The following is a 25,905-nucleotide window of genomic DNA, read 5'->3' as shown; positions in this document are numbered from 1 at the left end:
GACTTACATCGTAGCACGACCATGCTTGTAGCTATTTGTAATAAATATAGGACCCTATAGACCAGCTAGCTGATGACACTCAGCTATACGCCATTGCCAACCATGACACAATGAGTCAATATACACTATTGCCAACCATGATACAATGAGTCGAATCTCATGAGAAACAAGCAAAATGACAAACAAGCTACTGCGCACTAAGAAAAGGACCCCAATCACCGCCATGTCTCCATAAACGTACAAGCCTCTCCATGATTATATGAACCGAATCCCAATATAGTTACCAATTCAGCATACTTTGATGGAGAACTAGATAAAGGATTGCCTTTGCCTCATCATCATCGACCTTTTCTCCAAGTTTCTACAATTGTTTCCTAATCAACTGCATGTTGTTCATGTGTTAGCCAAATTATCAGGTTCTCCCATGCTTCACTTTAAGATATATGGAGTTCTATGCAAGACACTTTTGGATCAGGATGAGTAACATTTATGTTATTTTGGCTGCTCTATCATTTCCCCTAAGGTTATGAGATGCATCTGACTTTGATCATCTGCAACATGCTAGTTTGATCCAAACATTTTGGCTCGAATAGGCATAACATATTTTTGGATTTATGATCCAACAACATCCCTAGACTCAAAAAAAGGGAGCATGATGTGCTAAAAGCTTTGTTGATGGGAATGCTGGTAGACACTATACTTCCTACTACAACACACAGCTGCAGATCCTTTGGCTTCAGTTTTCCACCTTGAAAGGATGGTAATTTTGCCAGAATCACTGGAGCTCATGCCTCATCAGTCAAGCCATCCTCTGCTGGCAAACCGTCGTAACCATCTGCTGCTGCCAGTCTGTCTGTCTTGCCTTCCTTGCTGCCATCTGTGCACTCCCTGAAATCATATTCTTCAATCAGGCCCAAATTGTCTATGAGCTTATGATAGACCTCACACCCTGCACACTGTTGCAGCAAGTTTCTTTCAGTTAACTAAGGGAATAGCTTCCAAAACAGGGACAAAAGCATTTGTCGATATCATTAAAGCAAAGGCACTACCTGTACAAAAATTGTCCCACGTGCATATGCATTTGGATTTATCAACCGTTGACTTCTAACACCGCATGCATCACATGTGAAAGATACTTGAAGTCTTCTCCTTGGAAGCTTCAAATCTACCTTCACTTCCTGCATACAGGCACCACTGTGAGAATCATTAATACGCATGTCAATCTAACACCTGAACGCCAAACTACTTTTGCTAATTTTTGTGTCGAAGGCATTACAAATATTTGCATTCCTTATCACAAAGACTGAATGAGTCAATCCAAGGGATCCTTCAAAGAGAACATGTATGCTACAACATTTTCAAGCAACCATGAATACAAATTTTAAAGAAACACTAAAATTTATCCTACCTGTGTTTTTACATCCTCATCTGAGCATGAACTGGACTCTAGTGTAAAACCTACAGAAGCCTCTGCAGGGGGAAAATCTGACTCTTCAGATGCTGTTGAAAATACAGTAGCTGCAATTGCTACTAATCGCCTTTGCGCAAATGCATGACCATGAATCCCTTCAGCAGCTGCAAAATCAATATTACAGGAATTAAACAAAAAAGGTTCTGATAACAAATTAATTAGCCAATTGTAAATCAATAGCTTCAATTTTTTTTCTTGAGATGTGCAACAGCCTACCCGCTTATAATGAATTTCCCTTAGCAGTCAAATTAGTTCAACAGTCCCATACTCAGTATATGGTACAATTGCATGCAAAGATGCATCTCTCATCATCTATTCTGACATTTGAAACCCAGAGACCTTAAATGTTTTCTGCAAAATGCAAAAAATGGCACACAAGGCAGCCAACAAATGAGAGGTGTGACCTTGAGACTTATGTAGCGATTGAGAAAAAGTCCCAAATAAAATTGCCATTTATTTTACTGCTGCCTGCCTTTTTTTGGTTTCAGTTTAAATCAAACATTTGGTTCTTTTTGTGCAACTTGGTACAATTGCTCAATTTAGGATATGCTGCATCCTAATGAATATTGTCCACAGCTTTTGCAAGTAGATTAACAATGCTGGTGTATCCACATTAGAACTTCTGCAGGATTATTTATACAAGAACTGAGAAGTGTTATATTCTTTCAAGATCGAAGATTAAAATTTAAATGCTTTTGAGAGCAAGGATCCTTTTCTGTTTTTGATGCACAAGGCCAGCAACAAAAGCTGAATCCATTCGGAGCATGTTCTTCTCTATGTCACCAATTGGTATTTCTCCCAAGAAAAATGAAAGATTCTTTATCAGAACGACTATGGTCAAAGAAAACTGACTTTGGTTCACTAGATTAAGTTTTACTACTTTTACTTTTGCTTTGCATTGGTAAAAAAGAACTGTGGGGACGCCCACAAGGGACTAGGATTAGTCCAAGAACTAGGAATGCATGCATTCCTAGTTCTTGGGCACCTCATTAAAAGGAGGGCCCACAAGATTAAAAGGCGCCTAAAAGCTCCAAAGCACCAGATTCAGAAGGAAAAAGACTAAAAGCTTGGTTTTTTGTAAACATAGCTTTTAGAAAGCCGGCCCTAGCTTTTTGTTAGGCCCAGTCTATAAAAGAAAGGCCCCACTCCCAGAATCATTCAAGATTGTACTCAGACTTATGCTCTTTCATGAGGTAGTTGTACAAAGATTAATCTACTGCAATAAAGACCTTCGGGGGGTCCACCCCTTATTTCTAGGCCTTAGTGTGGTGTCTTGTATTCTTTCTCTCCCACACCCCTCTTTCTATTGCTATGATTCACTTCTACTCCTCCCAAGCTGAGTTGTGATTCATTCCAGCATCATATCTTCAACTCTCTGATGGGGTTTCCAGCCCTACCTGGTGCCCAGAGATGCTGCGAAGCACCCAGACCTGCTGCGAATTGATTCCAAGGAGCCTAGCACTGCTGCAATTTGGTCTAAGGGTGCCCAAGATCCTCTACAAGCTATTCCGAGTAGAGCCATATCGTGATTTGTTCCAGAAGCTGTTTTGTGTGTTGCAAACTGCTCAAAAGTGTCATAATAGCAGTGATTTTATTGCTAAAGTATTTTCAAGTATCTTAAGGTTTGGTTACATCTCTGGTCAACAAGAGTCTTGGGCTCTCCATGCTCAAGCTCCCCTCCCGGTAGCCCCCTCCCCTCCCCTTCCATCCCCTGCCTCCCTACGTGCCATTCCCTCGCCGTTTTCTGCTCCCCCGCCTCTTTTGCAGTCGCACATCTCTCTTCTTCTCTTCACGCCACCTCACCAGCTCGTTGCTGTTTGCAGACAGCACGCAGGCCTTTTCCCACCCTGCTTGTGGTCACAGCCACTGCTGGTTTCAGGCCCCCGAGCTGGTTTGAGCCAGCTTTGCGGCAGCATTTGCTGGCTTGCCAGGGTGAAGCGAGGGTTGCCTTGCCTTGCCCAGGACAATGCCGTCTCCGACCCCTTCTTTCTCCCTTTTTGACGCTTTTGAAGCCTGCAAAGGTCTTCTTGGGGTGTCTGGCGCTTTCGACAGCCTGCAAAGGCTTCTTGGGGTGTCTCCCAAACCCCCCCCCCCCCAAAAAAAAAAACCTCTTTCCATCCCTTCTTCGCTCCTCTTTTCCTTCCCTCTTTTCGTCCCTTCCGCTTATCTTTTCCCTTCAGGATGCCTTAACAGCCAAGCCTTCCCTCCTGGTCTTGCATGTGAATGAGCCTTCATCCACAAAAGATTACGTATTTCTTTTGAATGCTAGCTCACAGGGATGGCCCATTGGCTCGTGGTTGGAGTAGATGCAAGTGGATGGGAGTTGCCACCACTATGTAGACAGGGACCTCAAGACAATTTTTGCACTGCCTGTGGAGCTGCCCCACAGAGGATCCAGCAAGAGGCACTTTGGATTGTGCTCAAATGCAGAGGATGCAGTGAGACTTCATCTGAGGCATGGAGCTTGGTTGACAGAGGGGGTCATGTCTTTTCGATAGACATGGTTTCACCAACCTTCAAGATTGCTGGACATAGAGTCTTCCGAGGTGTAAGGTGCAATTCCTACTTCTTGCCAGCATGCTGTACCCTAACCCCGGAACAATGTTTGGGAGACAATGTCCAACATTAATACTTGGAAAATCTAGGTCACTCATTGCTGTTTTATGATGGCAGGTACCTCTTGTAGCCACCCTCCTTCCTGTCACATAATTGGTTTTTATCCCATAAAATAAAGAGAGATTTTATTTTGGCTTCGGTCAAAGAGAGTGGACTTCAGTCAACTAGAGAGAGTCTCTATTTTATTATTTGTTTTTAATTACATACATGGTGGGGATGCCCACAGAGGACTAGGATTTTTTAAGAGCATGAGAATTAGTCAAGAGCACAAGAATGCATGCATTGGCTAAAAACTAATGGGTAAGTGTGTTGGAATTGTTTTATTTTGGCAAGGGACTAGAGAGTGGCAAGTTCACCCACACGATTTGAAGGGGAAAAGCGACTAAAAATTGGGCGATCAACTTTAGAGACTAGAAAGTGGTAAGTTCACCCACACCATTTAAAGGGGAAAAGCGACTAAAAGTTGGGTGATCAGCTTTAGAGAGGATCCTACCTACTTCTAATGGAGCACCCACATTTTGGGATAAAGCCAACATTTTGGCTAAAAGCATACACAAGCTTTACTAAAAAAGATTGGCTTTTGTAAAAGCAGTGGCTGTTTTCCAAGCATATAAGTCCAGGAGCTCTCAAGCTCATTCAAGACTTTCAGCCTTCGTGCTCCTTCCTGAACTATCGTTGTATCAAACTGTTGTTTTCATGTAATAAAATCCATCAGGGGGGTCCAGCGTTCCTGCACATGACCTGAGAAGATCTACGCATAAGAATCTACGTGCAACAGGCCTTGATGCAGCCCCATGAAAGAAGTAATCATCACATGGAGATCATCTTCATCAAATACCAGCTCATTTCATATTCAAACCAATTCATCTGGGTCTTCACCCAGAAAGAAAGGAGCAAAAAGAGTTCCAAGACCAAAGTCAAGGAGTTTACTTAAGGATGTAAATGCATTCTGTTTATTACTTACGATGGAGCTTATGGCCATACAGATAAAGCACTGCAATTCATATGGCAATTTGATTTTGCCTTTGGCACAGAGAAATTTCACAAACCATCCACGTTAAGGATGGTGAGTTTGAATCTCACGGGCATGGCTAGTGCTTTGGTGGGGTGAAAATCTGGTAGATGATTCCACTCCTAGGAAATGGAAGCATTTTAAGGAGCTATTTCTGAGCAGTTTCTTGACCAAGTTCATATTGCCTGGGAGAGCTTAACCACGGAGCCAAGAGGGATGACCAAGACCTAAAATCAGATATTCTGGGATGCATACTTACAAATCACCCCGTTTCAAAACATTTCCGACAAGGAAAAGCTCCAAAAGTATCAAGCAGCATTACCACCTAAGGTACAAGCTTTTGTGAATATTGTACCCAAAGATTCAGGATATCATGCACTCGGCACTCCGCATCGATAGCAATCCTCATGCATATGCAAGACGCACTATCCTTCCAGAAAGTAAAAGGAGTAGGATCAGAAAAGAGAAATTTTGCACCACCTTGCATTAAAAGAAAGGAGTCCTAGCCCAAGAAGCCAAGGAGAATCCAAAAGCCCTACAAAGGCAAGGCTAATTTCATGCTAGAGTAGATTGAGACCTTCTAAAAGAAAGGTTAAGTGTTTCCGATGTCGAAAGAGGGGCATATGGCTGCCCAGTGCCCCAAAAAGCTCACGGGCATTAGAAAGCAAAAAAAGCCACTGGAGCCGCCAAAGACTTTGGTGGGAGGAGTGCCTCATGTACTAGGAAGAGTGGCTGATCCAGAGGCCAGAGAACATTATCTATCTTGGGGCAAAGTAAGAGATCAGAACATTTTGATACTGTTGATCCACGAGCTACACATAACTTCATTTCCGAGGGCCTAGCCTGCGACTAGGGATTAAAACAGAAGGGTCAGGAAGAGCACTTCACATCGAGCAAATATTCTAAGGAGATTCTATTCCAGTTACATCCCTCATTAGGAAGCTCAAGACTCACATCCAAGATTATGTAGATCAAGAAGAGTTCTACAATCTCCATTAAAGCATTATGATGTAGTTCTAAGTATTCCTTCGTTTCATAGGAAGCAAGTACAACTCTTGATGCCTGAGACTATTCATGTTGTATCAAATGCTTCAGTTGCAAAATCAATAAAGTCTTCTATTTCTGCATATATGATTTTCATCAAAGATAACGAAAGTGACCCAAAAATCGATTTGAGTCCATTGGAAAAAGAAAATTTTCAGCTTTTGGAGTCCTATAAAGATTGATTCTTAGAAACTTTTACAAGAGAATTACTTCCCGAGCACTCAAAGGATCACACCATCGAGCTCGTACCAGAGAATGAGCCTCCAAACTGCGCATCTAACAAGGGTGAGTGCAGCTCAGATAGAAGAAATTATGATTCACGTACAAGATCTACTTTCAGAAGCGCTCATTAGACCCAGTTATTCACTTTTTGTTCATCTGTGCCACTAGTACAGAAAAAGGATGGGCCATTTCACATGTGTGTGGAGTACAAAGCTCTTTATAAAATGACCCCATCCCATGCATAGATGATGCGCTAGAGAAGTTAGAAGGAGCTTCAGTCTTCGGCACGATAGATCTCAAAAGTGGGTGTCATCAAATATGAATACATCACCAAGACATACATAAAGCAACATACCAGGCTGGTCAGTCCATCCCTTAAAGAACCATCCCTAGGTTGGCCACCTCTAGGGGCCCCCTATAAAAGGCCCCCTAAATTCTCCACAGCCACTGAAGCCAAGAAAGACAGCATGGAGCAGGAGTCTACCCACAAGAGTTCTCAGTTTTTCGTCCAGCCCCTTGCTGGTCCTTATGTGCTCATCTCCGAGCCACTACTTGGTGGAGGAATAAGATCTGAGTTCTCTCTCTTGTGTCTACTGCTCATACTCTATTGTTTGAGCGAGATATTCAAGTGTGGTTTGCATCATTGAGGTGAGACAGAGCTGTTCCTATTCCGCATAGGTTGTGAGGTTAGAGAGATTCTTGTTATTAGAGCACGATTTCCAGCTTGAAGTAGACAACAACAGGAGGATTCTTGAGCCGGTAGATCCAGATGAACTCCAAGAATGGGAGGATAGAGATGCCCAAGTCTTGGCATTGATCATAGGGACAACAGCGGACTCAGTGATTCCTCACATCCATAATGTAGATACGTGAGTGGAGGCGTTGGCCACTTTGAAAGACTTGTACGAGAATGACAATACATCTCTGAAGGACTTGTATGAGACTAACAATACATCTCATATCTTTACTCTCTATCACCAGCTCTGCAATATGGACATGGACGAGGGAGAGTCTGTTCATGACCACCTGACGAAGGTCAAAATGGTGAGAGATCAACTAGCATTAGTTGGTCAGAAGGTGAATTCCAGTCAGCTGGTACTGCTGACATTTGGCATGCTACCTTGCAGCTTCAAGAGTTTCATCACAACTGTGACAGCAAGAGAAAGGACCAAGCCACTGACATTCAAAGAGCTTGGGTCCTTGTTACCGCATGAGGAGGCACGAGAGAAGTTGTACAACAAGGACGACGACAAAGCACTTATGGTGAAGGACAAGCAAATCCAAGGACTCCAAAGGCAACAAGGCCGAAGACGAGGAGAAGAAGAAGGTAAAATGTTTCTATTGTGCGAAGCTTGATCATTACGCAAAGGACTGCCAGAAGAAGAAGGCAGATTTAAAGCGGAAGAGGGAGTCTAAGAACAAGGAGGAGCCAAAGACAGACTCAGCCAATGTCACTACAGGAGAGCTCTTCTTATGCATAGAGCACTGTTCTGCTCATGTAGCAAGTGAGAACTCATCTCAAGGTTTCATTTTGAAGTTCTTGTTCGAATTCTTGTCGCTAGTCGGGATTCCCACCCTTGCTAACCTGGACCAGGACTTAATACCAACAAGGAGGGCTGGTATGTGGCAACGGCCCTTCAAACCACATCTCCAACGGAAAAGAGTGGTTCAAGACTATGGAGTGTAACCCATCCTGATTCGGAAGGAGATAGCAGGGGACAGCCGGGCATGCCCTATGAAGGGTATAGGCAGTATACCATTCATTACCATAGCGGAAGAAGAAAAGGTAATTTCTAGTGTAATATATGTTCCGAATTTTTGTAAGAATGTTCTCTCAATGAGTCAGATAGATAAGCATAAGGTGTTAGTACTCTTCAAAAATGGAGAGGTCACCGTCACATCCAAGGAGAATGGACAGGTAGAGGCCCAAGGTGTCGAGGAATGGTTTATACCAATTACATGTCTTAGTAGTACATGGGGACCACGGGCACTCAAAGTGATGGTATGAGAGGTTTGGTCATGTCAATTACGACACTCTAACAGAAATGCAGTAGTCGAAGATGGTGGAGGGACTTCCACCGATTGCCTGCACAGATAGGGTCTGTCAAGCTTGCTTGGAGGGCAAGCAACACCGGGAGAGATTCCCATAGGAGGCTACATCGACGGACAAGGGACCATTGAAGTTCGTCCATTCTGACCTTTGCAGACAAATGTCAACAAACTTGTTCGCAAGTTCAAGGTATCCTCTTCTCCTTGTTGATAATTTCAATCGTATGACTTGGGTATACTGCATGGCCAAGAAATCTCAAGCATTTTAGAAATTTAAAGAATGGAATGCCAAGGTAGAGAAGGAAACAGGGAAGGATGTCAAAGCTTTTCGCACCAATCGAGGGGGGTAGTTCACCTCCACAGAGTTCCATACCTTTTGCAAGAAGCACGGACTCAATCGCCAACTTGCTTGTGCCCGCACATCTCAGCAAAATGGGTTGTTGAGCGAAAGCACCGAACAGTTACAAAGATGGGTTTGACCATGATCTGAGGGAAGGATCTCTCAAAAGCATATTGGGGTGAAGCAGTCAACACTGCAGTTCACATCGACCAAGACCAAGGCCGTTGAAGACATGACACCCTATGAAGCTTACTAATAATGATGGTAAGAAGTTATTAGTAAGAAGTTGCTGAGCGAAAGCACCGAGCAGTTACAGAGATGGGTTTGACCATGATCTGAGGGAAGGATCTCTCAAAAGCATATTGGGGTGAAGCAATCAACACTGCAGTTCACATCGACCAAGACCAAGGCCGTTGAAGACATGACACCCTATGAATCTTACTAATAACTATGGTAAGAAGCCCACTATTTCTCACTTGAGGATTTATTTTTCTAATGCATTCGTACATGTGCATAAAAATGACATGTCAAAGTTAGATTCCAAGAGCAGGAAGTGTGTCTTTGTCGGGTACAGTGAAGAATCCAAGGCATACCGCCTCTTCAACCCAGTGAAGAAACAGATAATGATATGTGATCTTGTTGGAATACTGAAAAGAAAGAGTAGAGTGGACACAAACTCAGAATACTTGCTTATGGAATGAAGAAAAGTGAGGTCCTTAAGTAGGCACCTCATACAAGCTCACTGACATCACTGATGACCTCAGAGCTCCACAATCATCTCCTCAATCTGCTCCTAGATTCTCTCAATCATCCTATGTGGCTTTTCCACCACCTAACTGTGCTTGTGGGCACCTAACTGTGCCTCTAGCACTCACACATAGAAACATAAGGTGTGCCTGAGGCATACACCTTGAGATATCCCAACAAACCCCCCCTCAAGGAAATGCCTCAGGCTATGTCAAGGATACATCTAGTCTCATAGTTTCTCATGCCATCTCATGGTGGTCAAGGATTAATCTATGGCTAGGTTCTCATGCTAGCAAGGGTTCCCTTGGGTGTAAGGTAAACAAAAAGGGATACAAAAAAACCTTCCAATGGTTATCTCCCCTACATGTACATGCACACAATATCTGCAGGAGGTACCATGGAACAAAACATACACATGGCCTACATCATAAGGTGACCAGAGGTGTTTACAAAACACACAAAACACAATAGTTTATTTTCATTCATTTTGGAGGACTATCCAGGCTGAGTACCTTGACATAAAAGGAGAGATCTGGAGCATACATAGAGATGTGTTTAAAATGCATAATCTTCAAAGGATGCCTCATCTTGTGGAGGCTCATTAACTGTAAGTAGATTTGCATTTTCTGTCTTTGCTTTGGCTCTGCAAAACTTCTCATGATGGTTGTTCTTGCCACAGTGCTTGCATGGATTAACTTTGAAGCAGTCCTTTGAAAGGTGATTTGTCTTTCCACAGTGATTGCAAGGAGTATACTTGCCCTTCTTGACTTTTACAGCATAAGCAGTGTCATTGCCTTTCCTTAGCTCCATGTGCCTTTCTTCTTCTTGGAGAGCAGAGATAATGCCTTCAAGGTTAGGATTGGGAAGATTCTTCAAAGTGCTAACAATGTGATCAAAACTTTCAGGCATACTCTTAAGTAACACTACCATAGCATCATCAGGAGTGATGGGAGAGTTGATAGAAGCTAATTGAGTCATAAGACTCCGCATATAATTGACATGAGCTGCTAAAGTAGTATCACTTGCCATCTTTAATTCAAAGAAAGAGATTTTAAGTGATAGTTTAGAGATGTGAGAGCTTGCACCAAAAATCATGTCTAGCTTTTGCCAAGCTTCCGAAGGAGACTCCAAGTCAGAGATATGGTGTATATAATCATTACCTAGAGCAAGAGCAATTATACCATATGCTTTTTCTTCTCTAGCTGGATCCCTTGCCGGTCGTGTCGGTGTTGAGGATTCTCCAGCATTGGAGGCTGTAGAAGAAGCGGTAGGAGTGGGTTTGACAAGTCCCCATAAGTTCTCCCGCATCAATGCGAATTTCACCTTCATTTGCCATGTATGGAAGCCCTTTCCATTGAACTTCTCAAGATTAAATATAATAGCCATGAGAGGGTCTAACCCAGATATTGGGCAGTGTCTATCTCTCTTACAAGGCAAAAATAACTGAAAGACTTCCAAAATATGAGCACTTGATGTAGCAAATAGTAGTGACTAGATTTCAAACAATGATGCTTCTTCTTACATGCTTCATAGAAGTGGGTGAAATAAACACTTTCCAATCAAAACCAGGTCTAGCAAGTCAAAACAAAACTGAATCCACACTTGTACTGAAGTTATTGAAAGCTTCAAAAAACCAGAAATGCTAGAGTAGCATTTTATGTAGCATCATCTTCAAAAACTTGTCCAAAACTGTCAAAACTGAAAAGCTGAACTTGGAGGGCTTGTAGCTCACTCTTCAAAGCAAGGAAAAGAGGGCTTTCTAAAGCAAAAGAAAGCTCATATACCAGAGAAGGTCCAGCACAAAGGTTGGACGAAATGGTGCGCACTTTTGCCCGGGAGAGTTGCTACAGGCTGAAACTGAGTTTTGACGATTTCTCCCTCGTTACTGAACCAAATGACCTGAAAAATGGCTCAAAATCTTCGTCTTGAGGTCGCCCATCTACTCCTAAGAGGACTCAGGCAATGGCGGAGCAGGCAGGGAGTATTGAGCAACAGAAGAAATTCGCTGTTTGGAGAATGGCAGCCACCACAGACATTTTTTCTTCAATTGCTTGCAGGTGGAAGTTCGCCCATACTAGAGGAGTTTCCAGCTCAGAGGGTTTGGGCAATGGCCGTTTGTAGATGGAGAACCAAGCTCTCAAAGATTTTGGGAAGAAAGAGGAAAATGGAGAAGAAGAAGATGATGATGTGGCAGAAATGGGCTCAAGGGGGATCAAAGGGCTCTGATACCATGTTGGAATACTGAAAAGAAAGAGTAGAGTGGACACAAACTCAGAATACTTGCCTATGGAATGAAGAAAAGTGAGGTCCTTAAGTAGGCACCTCATACAAGCTCACTGACATCACTGATGACCTCAGAGCTCCACAATCATCTCCTCAATCTGCTCCTAGATTCTCTCAATCATCCTATGTGGCTTTTCCACCACCTAACTGTGCTTGTGGGCACCTAACTGTGCCTCTAGCACTCACACATAGAAACATAAGGTGTGCCTGAGGCATACACCTTGAGATATCCCAACAGATCTTTGTACAAGAGTCAAGATGAGGCTTTGGCAACTGAGCAGAAAGGCAGAAAGCACTTGACAGCTGAGGAACGAGAAGTACTCAAGGCATCCCGTACGTGTCACCGATATGACCAGAAAGGTTATTATTGGCGGCAGTGTCCCAAAACGAACGTTGAGGGGTCCAATAACCAGTTGGCCAACAGTGTTATCGCCACGACGACGTATACTCAATCCTTCTAGTAGCGCGAGGTAGGCACTACCAACAAGCTTTCCAGATCCAGACGAAGGATTTCTTGCTTGTTTGTGGCAAGGGAGTTATTGATCAAGGCAAGCTCTCACAAGGACCTCTAGCCACGAGAAGTTGTTCCCGCTAACTCAAGTGGCAGTATGTAAGCTGTATGTATTCTATTCAGACGTTAGGACATGGCAGATCCAGAACGGGTTTCCTAGTGTTCTGTTGCAGCTATTGTCCAATGCTACTGGAGATCCGGATGGGTCAGCAAGTTGCCACTGCGGGAATCCGGACACAGTTGATTCATCCTTGTGAACTGTTATAAGCCCATTGTCATTGGAGCCCTAAAGTTCATCGATCTAGTGACAGTGTACTAGTTTGGAACATGAGGGGGCTTCAGAGGGGGCTATCTCGCTCTAAGATACAAGTGCCCATGCAAGGAAGCAGACCTTGCACCGATGGCAGTATCAGCTGCATTCTTGTTCCAGTACCTTCTGTTGAAGTGATGTACCAGCACCAGCAATTGGATTGTTGTACCAGATGACCCAGTGTACCAGTACCCGACCAGAGGCGTGTACCTAGCACCTGTGACCTGGCAAGAGCAATTCCAAGTTTCCAGTGATCGTGCTGAGGCGGTTTGCACCAAGAGGGGGCTTCTTCGATAGTAATTGTGACGGCCTTCAGCGGTGGAGCATCACACGGTGGATTCCTCCAATTGTTCTAGCGTCACACCCAGCTCCCTAGTGTCTTTGTTCCATCCAGGAGCTGAGAGGGGGTGTTGGAGGTCAACATCTCCTAAAGTCATCTAGAGAGAGAGGGCCTTGCTTGTGGGTGTGCCCGCCCAGTGTGAGGCTACGGTAGATGTCCTCACCAAAAGATGTTGTCTTACTACCTCCGAGGCACTCCTAGATCCCCGAGTCCGCGTGCTCCCTGATGAGCGTATGTAGACTTTAGTCTCTGTGCCTGATCCCTTGCACCTTGCTGCCCTGAGTGTCAGCCTAGGTGTGCAGCCCTTCTTCAAGCTCTTTGTCTGCAGTACACAGCCTGCTTGGACCTCCAGAACGTAGGCCCTAATCTGCTGCTCCTCTGCTCCAAACCTGCTCCCTAAAGGCTGCCCTGGTGAATGAACCAGTGGATGATCAATGACCTCCCAAGGGGGCCCTTTTATAGGCCGCAAGGCCCTCAAAAAGTGGCCGACTGGCCAGCCTTAGTGAGCTGACCTGTAGACGGACTCACCAGCGCTTTATGGGGCTGTGTACTGGCCAACCCGGTTGGCCAACCAACCAGCCAGGCAAGGCCCTATATAAGGGCAAGGGACTGCACCTTTTGCAGCCCTTTGCTGGCCCCACCCTGCCCCAAATAGTGCAAAGCCCTGCTGCCATATTTCCGCCTGATGTTAGGCCATTGCCAGGCCCTAGAACCTCTCCAACAGTTCTGTACACTCTCTGCAAGTATCCCATACAGCATGTGCCTGTCCTGCCCTTTGCCTGGACTCCTTTCCGCCCCGGAGACTTCCATGTGGCATTGCGCTACAGTTTGGTGAAGCTCCATGCAGCCAGGTACTCTTTCCTGTGTGCTGCCCACATGGCAGGCCATGTTCTGCCCATGTGGCAGCCCCATCTTTCCCTAGGTATGCTCTGCTCATATGGGGGCTTACAGATGGGGAGGTGACCTTTCCAACAGACCCCACCAGCCAAGTCGGTTGACCCAACCTGCAAGTCAATCAACCAATTGGCCATTTCCAAGCCTATAAAAGGGGCCTTTGTTGCTCCTTATTTCCCATTCAGATATGCCAACCTCAGCTCACTTCCAATCATCTCCCACGCCTTCTAGGGACCAAGATCCACGTAGCAAGCAGGTGGGTGTTGGACGCAGTTTGTTCCAGCAGTATAGCTAGTTCTCCCACGGTTGCAGTTAAGGGGGGGGACAACATGCCATTTATATTCCCAAGAGGCTATGATAGTGCATACGACCCATTGATAAGGAATTCGCATGGTGGGATGGTTGGACACAGCAGTTTGGCTTCCAATATTCACAACAGTACCAGATCTATTGAGAGTTCTTGTAGAGCCTCCATGTTATCATAGCAGAGCATTCGTTCCTCAACTCTTTGGAGCAGTGTCAACTCAGTACTAGTGCCAGATTGTTATTCCCCATTCCTTTGGGAGGACAGTCAAGTTTTGAGCAACAGTTTGTGGTCATCATGATCACATTTTCTTAGCAAAGAGACGAGAGATAATCCAGAAGAGTACTTCTACTCATTCAAGCAGGAGGGAGTGTCATGACAAGAGAAATGGAAATTTTTTTAATTATAGATATTAGAACATTATTACATTATACACCAATTTATGATGGACACCGACCAATATTGTAACGGCGGTGGATCATCTAAGTAGATAGGGCCTGTCAAGATGGAGCCCATGCTTCATACGGCACCAAATTTGGACATGTAACACTAATTTCATTAATAAAGATGTGCACCGTGTCTAGGTCTTAGGGAGCAATAGGAAAGGAAGGGTACATTAAGGAGCATTGAATGGTAGATGCATAGGTCATAGGCTAGCGGTAGGTTCAAATGGGAAGATGGAGCTTGAGTGATCTCAAGGGCCATTAATGAAGGGGTATCCCCCTTCCTTATGAATCTCACGTAGCATTCTCTACCACATTGCATTTATCCACCATCTCTCTTCCATCTTGCATATAGGTCGAGCACAGAAACAAGTACTCTCACGAGGGCACTCTCCCCCCATTGGCAAGAGAGTTAGCTGCAATGGATGTCTTACCTTTAAAACTACAGGATTGTTTGCAGAGTCTGGACTTTGGCATGTTGCAACCACCAACAAAGTCTGCAAAATAATTCAGCTCCTCTTAGTAAAAAAAAATTGAATACTTGTCTTTACATTACAATCAGCAGCTCTTAATTAATATACCTTTGTAAGACTAGAATAAGTCCAATCATACAAATTTAGAATTTTTGTTGTTCTAAAGATCAAAAATCTACAAAGAAAATAAAAGAGAAAATGAAAGAGAAGAAAAAAGAGGTAAACAAAAACTTTTATGAAAAACAAAAGGAAGACATACTTAGCAAGCAAAGCAACACTTATGTCATCATCAGTGCCCAAGCATAAGCAGCTATACTGGGTTTCTAAAGACCCGCGGAGTCTCTTGGGCAAACCCAATGCTTACTAAAATACGTCAAATAAACAAAAGAGAATGAAAACAAGAAATAAAGAAGACACGAAGCAGGTGACTAAGCAAAAATAAACAAGCAAGTCAAGAAACAAAAACTTCCAAAAAACTAGAAACTCTCTCTCTCTCTCTCTCTCTCTCTCTCTCACATTTAAAACATAAAAAGCTAAATGGCCCTTTACACTTATGTATCGTTTCTACAAAGAGGCAAAAATACATTTCTAACTTAGAAAGCACAAGTATACTCAAACAAACTCTCTTTTGAAACTAAAAGAAAAACGGGCTATTCAGCTCCCCGCTTTTTGTTTTCAGCTTATGTTCAATCATTCTAAACAAACCTAAGGCCAAAACACCATAGATAAAAGACTTCATATCTAAGAATGTGCGAACTTTTTTCATTATTTTCCTTGGATTATACCTCTTGTGTAATAGTAAAGTGATCAAATTACTACATTGAGTGATAAAAGACTCCTTAGTTGTACAAAGGCGGGAAAATCTATGGAATTGGGAAGAAATGACTCCATATTTTGCCAAATCAGAAATGTTTGAGTCAATGTGAGGCATTTTTATAATGTGTAAACCACTATATTCAGGTTGTTCACGTTTATCGTATATATCAACCTCTAATCCTATGGTAGATTGAGAAAGTCTAAGATCTAAGAAAACACAAGAATCCCCTCTTGAAGTGCAGTTCAGTTCACAAGAGTCACGAGGATAGATTCCTTCTCCAAAAGCTCTAGCATCTTTGTACATAAAGTCTTGAAAGTTAGGAACCTCTGGTACAAATAAATCATCTATAAAACGCCTAGCTTGACTAAGCTTATGTAAAATGATAGGGCAGTTATTTATAGAAATAAGACGTTGCATAAACTCAAATTCATAAGTAAAAAGATAAAAGTTTGCTAAAAAGACGGCACAATTAGTGCCCATGGGGATTCCTATAACTTGTTGAAACAAAGAATCACCTATTGTGATGTAAATATTATCTAAAAGAAAATCTATCCAAGAGCAAACATCTTCTACACTTACTACCTTTGTGTATCTTTTCTTTTTAGAACCTATGTCATGATCTTTATTTTTTAGCCACAAAAAGTCAAAGCATAAAGCTGTTTTCTCAACTTTTAGCACTTTGCATCTATCTTTGTCAAATCTCAGCTTGAAAACTTCAGCCACTAGCTTTTTAATTCTAAACTTCAGGTCTTCCATCTCAATCTTTGTGTAAAGCGTGGTAGAATCATAGGTTTGAAGGAGAATAGGAGACTCTTTTTCCTGAATGCTTCGAGAGGAATTAAAAAATTTTACAACAGGAATCACTCCTACAGAGTCATTTAAAATCCAGCTTGAGTTCGAGGGGACATCTGCCTCTTTTAATAAGTCCCTCCAAAGTTCATGAACACTAGGCAACATGGCTTTGAAGCAGTAGCTTAGCCATTTAGAGACATTCGTCAAAGTAGTCTCACAAGCAGCTGCAATAAATCTTGGCTTTTTTGGAGTTTTGTGAAACTTCCAAGCCGCACAAAGAAAAGGTATGCTTGGATTGCAAACAAACCCAGAAGACTTGCAAAAACTCTAATGTTTTGAGATCAAATCCTTTTGAGAAATTAAGGCAGGGGCATAAGTTTTGACAGACGAGTTCACTTCTCTCAAAAGACATTCTAAGTAAAACTTTTTGCAAATAAAAACAAAGTTATGGAACATTTGTCCACATAAGAAATGACAAAATTCCTATGGAATTTTCGAAGAAGAGTTTCATCTTCTTTAGAAAGATGGTTACTTTTCTTTGAGCAATTAACCGAAAGGACTTCTTCTAGTTTCAAAGCAACTTTCTTCAAAATCTTCCCTTTCCATTTTGATAAGATATTTTTAACTCCTAAACATTCTTCTAATTGCAAAATAAACTTTAAGATTCCCTTATCGATAGCTTTTAAAAGGCAAGACTCTTTAAAAGAGTACAATCGAAATTTCGTGCCTTTCATGAAAACGTCTCTTAAGTTACTAGAAAGCAAAATTGAGGTATCAGTTGTGACTATGACATGTCCTAAATCAGCATCAATAAAGCTTTGGAATCTCTTACTTTTACAACAACAAGGTTCTTTAAGGATAGAAGATTTTGAATGCTCTGAAAGCCTTTTACCTATCTCTCCATAGTTGAAAGCCTTTTGTCCTAAAGTTTTTACATACTTCCAAGCTACTACTGGATGCTTCCAAATTCTTCTCACAAAATGAGGGAGAGAATCCATTACTTCAAGAGACTTCAAAATGGAGTTTAAGCCTATCTTGTCAAGTGAGGGAGAAGTAAAAATACAAATCAAGAGTTCCTTATTTAGAGAGACTTCTTTGCTTTGAAAGGAAGCTTTTACTTTTAAGAAGCGATCCGACGAAGTTTTAAGTTGTATATAATGGAGCTTATTTAGATTCAAATCCTCAAAAGAGAAGTTTTCCAAGGTGTATTGAAGTTTAAAAAGAACTTTGACATTATATTTTTCAAAAACTTTTATTGAAAAAAGACCCAGTGACATTAATCTATCTAGGTAGAGTGGTCTTCTTTTATAGTCTCGAGAAGAAAAAACTCTTGAAACTGAGGAAGTTAAAGGAACTAAAGGAGGAGGAAGTGGAGGAAGAGGAAGTGAGGGAGGCAACTCACGAACTACATGTGAGATTGCAGGAGAGCTAGGACAACCTCATAACCTAACTTTAGGTTTCCATACGATGTCAGGTGTATGACTATGTTGGTAATGAGGAATGTTAAAGAGCTTGATATGAGTTCTCCACATCAAAGGGTTCTTTTTAGAGGTTCTTTTATTTTTACGAAGAGTTGATTTTCCTTCCAAATTAAAACCTCTTCGGAAGAAAGTGTGTAAAGTTCTCATCCAAAACAATTCACGAGGACGAGCAGCCTTGTAAAAGTCCTTGGGATTATTAAAATGGCCCTCTATATGCTCAATGGGAAAGCAACGAAAAGATTCGAAACCAGACTTTGCCATTGCTGCATATAAGGGTTTTGAATTCTCAATTAAGGAATTCTTCCTATGAACTTTTCTAGCTTCCCTAACATGTTCTTGAAAACGAATAAAAGCTGTCCTATAGGTTTGTCCTACATAAAGCATATTACTACTATGTATGTTATAGACAACATAAATTACTTGCGTGGCGTGAATAGGACCAATAGAAATAGAAGTCTTGAGATGCTTGTTTCTAAGACATCTTAGTTTATTAAGAATTCTTATGTTATTATTAGTATAATGAGTGCTAACTAATAAAGCCTTAAAGTTAGACCAATTAATGTTACCTTCCCCAAAATCATGAAGATTATTCATATTTGACCTAGCTAAAAAGTTATACCTTTCTCTATATATGTTTCTTCTAACTTTTTTGTTTTGATTTACCGAGCTAGACCCAACTAAATCACCTACCAAAGAGACAAGACCATCACTAGAATTTCCAATGTTGTTCGGTGAGGTCAAACGATCCAACATTGGGGAACTTGCTTGCACTCTCCCTGCCCATCCCAAGGCAGTTTCTCCCTTGCTATATCCCCTAACTCTAGCAGAAGCGAGACTAGTATTTAGGGGGGGGCTTTCTTGCACAGTCGTTACTCCTCCCAAGGTAACTCCTCCCTTACTACTACAAGGGAATGTCACAGGAGCCAAATGACATCCCAAGAGATCGCCCTGTTGGTTTCCAAAAGGCGAATTCATCATAGCTGTATCGCTAATGCCAATATACCCCCAAACTGGCGATTACAGTTAGGGTTAGCCAGGGCCCCAAGGCCACTGTAAGAGCTTAATCAACCTAGAAAGAGAAAGAGAAAAGGAAAGTAATTTAAAAAATAATAAATAAAATAAAATAAAGCGGTCATACAGTGAAATAAACCAAGGAGAGCAACTAAAACAAAATGCAAAAGCACACTTTTTAAAGAAATAAAATTAAAAATAAAATAAAATTAAGGGGGAGAGAGACAGAGAGAGAGAGAGAAAAGAATCGGCCACAACTATGAAAAGCAACCAAAATATGCTAGAATTAGCACAAAGTAAGTCTACACTCACTTTTTCTTATGGCCAAAAGTAACACACCCCATTTCTGTTGTTAAACGATACTGCAGTAATACAAGTACTTATGAAGACAAATTTCGTTGTGTTTGGTTAAGCCACGTAAGAAATAAAGCTTAAGGTGTTGGAATATGAGGGTCATTGCCCCAATTGTGATCCCCCAAATGAGGAGGAAAAAGGGCTGTATGGGGCTGACACAGCAGCTATGTGGGTAGGAGAGGAAGCTGCCATGTGGGTAGCATACAAGGGCTGACACATAGCCGAGGAAAACTGCATGACTGTAAAACATATGGACTGCATGAGATTCACCATGGATTTGTCGGCCATATGGATAGCCAACAAGACCAGCAATTGAAGGCTCATGGGTGGCCATAATTTGGGGCACACAGGGGTCTTGTAGACCTATAAGGGCCAGGAAGAGTCGACTGGGAAAGCCACCTGGGGGTACAGCAGAGTTTAATGGCTTGGCCAGCTGAACAATAAGAGCCAAGCAATATCAGCCATCTGAGGAGCAGGGTCAACCACCCACATCAGCCTACAAAGGGGCTGAGTTAGCCTGTTATGGAGAGGAAAGGACAGGCCAGCCTCTTCTCCTATAGGAAGAGTTGTGGGAATCTACAGCCCGTCGTATGCTCAGGCTGCCTTATGACAGCTACGCAGCCTACAGGAGGCCATGCAAACAGCACAGGCGGCTGACCACGCAGGCTTCCACATGGCCCGCGCAGCAGCAAGCAGCCGTGCAGGGTTGCCACATCATCTATGCAGCAGCCAGGGGCCACCAGGCATCCACGCTGTCTCATCCAGGGGCTGCCACATGATGCATACATGAGGCATGGCTTGCAGACCGTGCACAGCACCACCTCACTGCCATGTGGCAGGTCAGGGCTGCATCTGACGGGTCGGGGTCCACAAACAGTCAAGGGGTCCACAAACCTGTTGGCCAGCAGGATGGGGTATCCAACCGTATATCTAGGACCATTCTCCCCCACATTTCTCCACCAGCAGAAGCAGCAACAGTCTTCAGTGCAGCAGCCAACAGCACTCCAGCAGATCTAGAAGGACCAGCAGCCTTATGAGAGCAGATAGGCACACAGAGAAGAGAGGAAGCCTGCCTCTCTCCACAGCCATTACAGGAAGGGACAGCCCTTCATAGAGTAGTGTTCTCTGCCTTTTGGCAAACAATATGCTAAAGAAAAACGCTCTCTATAGGCTAAAGAAAAACCAGAGAAAAGCGCATCTGAGCTGTCCAAGAAGCCAAAGAAGAATGTGATCATGAGGCTGTGAAGCAAAAGAAGAATGGGATCGAGAACTGGAGCAGTGGATGCTGAATGAGGACCTTGAGGGGCTGCTTTTTTAGGCAGGGAACTTGCTGACCTGGCCGACCAGGTCTGTAGGATGGCAGACCATTTCTTAGCCCCTTTCCTGATCCATGCCTGCTAATGCTACTGCCAACTGTCGCAGATCTGCCGATCTGCTGCATACCCTGCTGCCTGCTCGTTTCATTGCCACAAGCCTGCCAACCTGTTCTGGGCTTCCATGAAAGGCCAAACCTTCTTGCTCTGACCTCTGTTGCTGATGCATGCTATTGCCAGTAGACCAAGGGATGAAACCTTGCCTCTGGCTAAGATCTCAGGGTGACAACTAGTGTTGGAAAATGAAATCCCACCAGAGGGTAAGACTAATAGATGGGCCCAGGAATTACGAGCGGAAGTGTTTCACTATGAAATCCAGCTTCATCAACATGTGTGTACTTCACAACCATTCATGTGTGTGCAGACTAGCAAATAGACTATGCTCAAAGACAATATAGAAGCAACACTTATATATTTCCCTCAGTCCACAAACTGGACAAGATACAATACCAAAAGGTTCTCCTACTATATGCCTGGCACCTCTAGATCTCTGAGCCCGCCTGCTCCACTGAGCGTATGTAGACTCTCTATCTAAAGGATCTCTTTCACCTTACTGTCCGGAAAGCCAGTCTAGGTGGACTGCCACTCTAGCTCAGTCTGCAGCTCCTTTAGGGTCACCTTCACCTCCTAAGTATAGCTCCTGCTGCTCGTCTGCTATGGATTGGCTGCTCCAAGTGATAAGTGAATGAGGCCTCCCTTTTATAGGGCTCTAGGCCCTCCATAATACTGACTGGTGTGGCCGGGCCAAACAGCCCCCCCCCTGACTTTTAGGGCCCTTTGGGCCAACCTGTACACTGACCTGGGGCTGCTCTTTTGGCCTGCTGCCAGGCCCCAAGGGTAGCCTAAGGCCCCACCCTTGGGCAGTTCCAAGGCAAGGCACCACCTCCATTAGAACCCTGATACAGTGCATCCTCAGCCCATGGATTCACTGCTGCAGCTCCGTACAGTTCCGTACCCTGTCCCATGCAATTCCATACAACTGCATCAGCTCTCTGTGCATCCTGTAGCATGTATATGCTGCTCACATGGCAGTCTAGATCCTGCCCATGAAGCAGCCTTGTCAGCTTATGGTTCACCCCCCCTTTGCTCTCCTCATTTGGGGACTCACAAGTGGGGAGGTGACCGACCCTATTCCAACAACCCCTCTCATCGACCCATTTTGGCTCGATCCACTCCGTCAAAGATGATGCTCCAGTAGCTCCCGTATCGTAGCCCTCGAGAACATTTTGGCGTCGTCATAGTCTTCTCCGGGATTTTCAACCAGTGGCTCCTACTCCGCCAGCTCTGGTTCGCACACCAGTCTGGTACACGGGTCCATCTTTGACAGCACCTAATGGCACCTCCACCTTCAGTCACAAGCCCACCTTCGAACTCGAGCTCTCTAGGTACCAGCATCCTCCAACTATCCCCCTCATGATGGATGAACAGCCTGAAGTCCTCTAGGCACCAAGCTCTCAGGGTCTGTTTTAACTTTTCCTCAGTCTGGCTAGTTATGTAACCAAACAACATACCCGAGACATCATATCCTAGGCACAAATCCAAATTACCTAGACCATCAAGCTCCAACTGTGGTTCTGTATTGTTGTTCCTCCTAAGTCACAGCCACCGTCTGACTCTAAGTCGTCAGGTCCTGTCGAAGAATCCCACTCTGCTTCAGTAACACCGTCATACTCCTTTTCCCGAGCTTCTTGCTGCAACAGTAATGGAACCAGCTCCTCGAAAGTCACCGGCGCCGCCCTATGCCCTATAGTCATCATAGTCACAAAACCACTATAGCTCCGAGGAGCATTCCCAGCAACAGCCTTGCCATCTTGGTCGAACTCATCCTTTGACCAACTGCCGCCAGCTGATCCCGCACCACCTTCATCTTGATGATGTGTTCCTGTACCGATGCCCTTCATCCATCCTCATGCCGTACATCTCTGTCTCGAGGTCCAAGATTCTCACCCTCACTATCGAGCTCATACATATCCCCCAGTGTCATCCAGGCCTCGAGAGAATTGCTCGCCATCTGAATATGAGACCACCATATCTGCCATCACACCCACAATGATAGCCAAGGCTTTTGCATCCAGGACATGCCATGCTCTCACTAATACGAGGTCCGTTGGCATTGTCACCACCGCCGAGGATGATGTGGCTGGAGTAGTCACGGTGGCCTAAGGTATCAGCTCCGTCCCCGTCGCAATCCCCACGACTCCCTCAACACTAAGTGGCTCTAGACCTTCGTTGTCCACAACAAGTAGTTGGTCCCATCGAGCTTGCCTGTCTCAACAAAATTTGGAATCTAGTACCTATTGACCATGATAATGAACTGAAAGAGGTAAAGAGTTTAGAGTGTCCCACACTTGTCTGAACCTCAGCCTCCCACCTGGGTACAATCCTTCAGGCGCTTGCCTAAACCTGACCCTCCCGCTTGGGTACAATCCTTCAGACATCAAAGCTAATTCCTCCGAGCTATGAATCAAGGTCATCCTTTAGCAAGGTCCTTACCTTCAGGCTCCACTTTCCGAGAACTTCTATAAGGGCATTAGAAAATGAAATCTTAGAGGGTATCCCGCAGCAGCGGAAGACTGATAGATGGGCGCAGGAATTACACGCGGAAGTGTTTCACTATGGAATCCAGCTTCATCAACATGTGTGTACTTTACAACCATTCATGTGTGTGTAGGCTAGCAATAGACTGTGCTCAAAGACAATATAGAAGCAACACTTATATATTTCCGTCTATCCACAAATTGGACAACATACAATACCAAAAGTTTCTCCTACTATATGCCTAGCACCTCTAGATCTCTAAGCCCGCGTGCTCCACTAAGCGTATGTAGACTCTCTGTCCAAAGGATCTCTTCCACCTGGCTGTCCGGAAAGCCAGCCTAGGTGGGCTGCCACTCTACCTCACTCTGCAGATCCTTTACCTAATTTGCTGCTTTTTCTCTTATGTTTACGCAAAAGTTTGACTTATGCCTATGAATTGCCAACTCAAATATACAGTTCAAACCTAGTAGATGAGACAAGTTATTTCAATCTGCCCTTCATTTATTACCCGCAATTCAAGAATCTCTCGGTGGTACTTTTAAGAAACATTGGGATTGGTTCGACTTTAGTCTATGATGACAATTATGAAAACTCAAGGTTCAACAAATAAGGGTAGGACCCCAAGCAAAACCCAACTCAAAAGAGCCTACGCTTTCAAGGCCTATGCGGAGAAAAACCCATGCCCTTGAAGTTGCTACTTGACTCTCAATTCTTAAAGAGTGTTTACATCCCAAACTTGAACTACCATTTAATAGATTATCTCGCCTTTGATCATTTAGATCATTACCAAGTAGGCAATATTTTCCTCACCGTATTTCATATTCATTTCTTGATGTTCGTTACAGAAGATCCGATTTTTAAACAACTCATCTAGTGACTTAGAGTAGTCATCTTCCCATTAATGATCGCCATTACTTTTCACGAGCTATGCATCCTCTTGGCATTAAATGAGAATTACTAGCTCAAACACAACCACACCTATAAAAGACACTATAGTCCCTCAGCCTTAGGATGGTTTCCGTTTAGTTATATCATTTTTTCAGCCTAAGATTTATTTGATCCTTCAGGTCAAGTTTGATGTCTTCTACAACAAAATTTTATACACGCCCAACGTTTTGACACATCTGAAGAAAAATATGCCTCCATATCCAATGCTCACTTCGTCTCTTATAATTCCAGAATTCGCGAGTTTGCTCATCCATTAAAATTAACCCCATCCACAAGTACACATCCTCAGGGCGAAAGAGAGCCCAGAAGTGTGCATCAATGGCGAAGGCCAAATCAAGGCTACAAATGATATTTCAAAAAATCTAATCGTTGGTCTAAATGCCAAGCTGGCTCAAATTGGTTAGTATTCCGACAAATTTAATTTTGACGAGCACAAAACTGGAACTCACTGTCCACCCACACAGATTGTTTAGCAATCTGAAAAGAACGACCGAGATGCGCGCAGAATAGCTAAGAAGTTATAACGGTGAAAGCAACTAAAGAGTGGTGAGAAGAGAGAGAATGGAGCTACTCACAAGCTCGGGGGAAGAACCATTGCACAGGGAGACGGGGCGAGCTGGGGCGAGGAATGCAAACGAAGGCAGCCTCGATCGACCCCATCTTGATAGAGCGTGTTTAAACAGTGCTCACTACGAGGGCCATTTCATCAGCAATAATATACACCAAATAGCATCCTTGTTCATGGAGAAGGCCTATTGCCACTACCAGTTAAGGCTTTTAATGGAGTGTCCACGTCTAGCATAGGAGATCTTTCTTGGGTGGAATATGGCCACTAGCCAGAGGCCACGAGCCAGATTCGAAGGACGACTTTCCTCCCGAGAACGTCTGACCATGGTTCATCCCCCCACGTGAAAGGCCTTCGGGAGGGTAACCCAAGGTAAAATTGTTCTCTACATGAACTAAGAGGCTAATTGTGGGTGGCTAATCATTGGGAAAGGAGATTCTCATTCCTAATATGCCAAGATCTATTAGATCTAGAACAACCGAGGACTTTTACGTATAGGGGAATGGGCCGGGGGAGGATTTTCCTTTGAGGAAAGTCTGCGCGTTACCGGAGGTCGCGAGTTGGATTCCGAGAACTCTCCGATTAGAAAGTCTGACCACTCTTCATCCCCCCACGTGCAGGGCCAAAGGAGTGGTTAAATGATTAACCTTGGGTGGACATGTTCTATGTTAGTTGAATTTAATTGTGGCCGGTTAGCTTGATTATGGGTTGGTTAGTTTAGTTAGAATTGTATGTGTTATTCTAGTTGAATTTAAATATGGGGTGGTTAGTCTAATTGTGGGCTGGTTAGTTTAGTTGGAATTGTGTGTTTTGTCCTAGTTGGATTTAATTGTGGGCCAATTAGTTTAATTGTAGGTTCGTTAGTTGGCTGGATCCAACGGTGGAGATTTTATCTCCACCGACCTTAGACCTTTACCTAAGGTAAGCAGTTGTTCGAGTATATTTTCACTACTAGTTATTGGCCCTA

General features: G+C 43.6%; 1 protein-coding gene across 2 annotated transcripts; it reads right to left on the bottom strand.

Moving 5' to 3' along the window:
- Positions 1-25,131, bottom strand: LOC147893648 (Zim17-type zinc finger protein). 2 transcript variants are annotated; one of them, XM_087386086.1, is made up of 5 exons: positions 24,949-25,131; positions 15,021-15,083; positions 1,409-1,575; positions 1,050-1,178; positions 1-888 (listed from the first exon to the last, which is right to left on the bottom strand). In XM_087386086.1, exons 1-5 carry the CDS (start codon positions 25,031-25,033, stop codon positions 796-798), a joined length of 537 nt encoding a protein of 178 aa, XP_087242212.1. In that variant the 5' UTR covers positions 25,034-25,131; the 3' UTR covers positions 1-795. The 2 variants fall into 2 exon arrangements, with proteins under 2 accessions (XP_087242212.1, XP_087242211.1); XM_087386085.1 differs by having other exon boundaries at positions 3-956.
- Between the last annotated feature and the right edge of the window lie 774 nt (positions 25,132-25,905).

This window comes from Dipteris shenzhenensis, chromosome 15, assembly GCF_047967505.1.
Source record: "Dipteris shenzhenensis isolate YYH24624 ecotype China chromosome 15, Dip_SZ_1.0, whole genome shotgun sequence".
NCBI lineage: Eukaryota > Viridiplantae > Streptophyta > Polypodiopsida > Gleicheniales > Dipteridaceae > Dipteris > Dipteris shenzhenensis.
The sequence above is the reverse complement of the archived record's forward strand: the minus strand, read 5'-3'. Positions and strand labels throughout refer to the sequence as shown.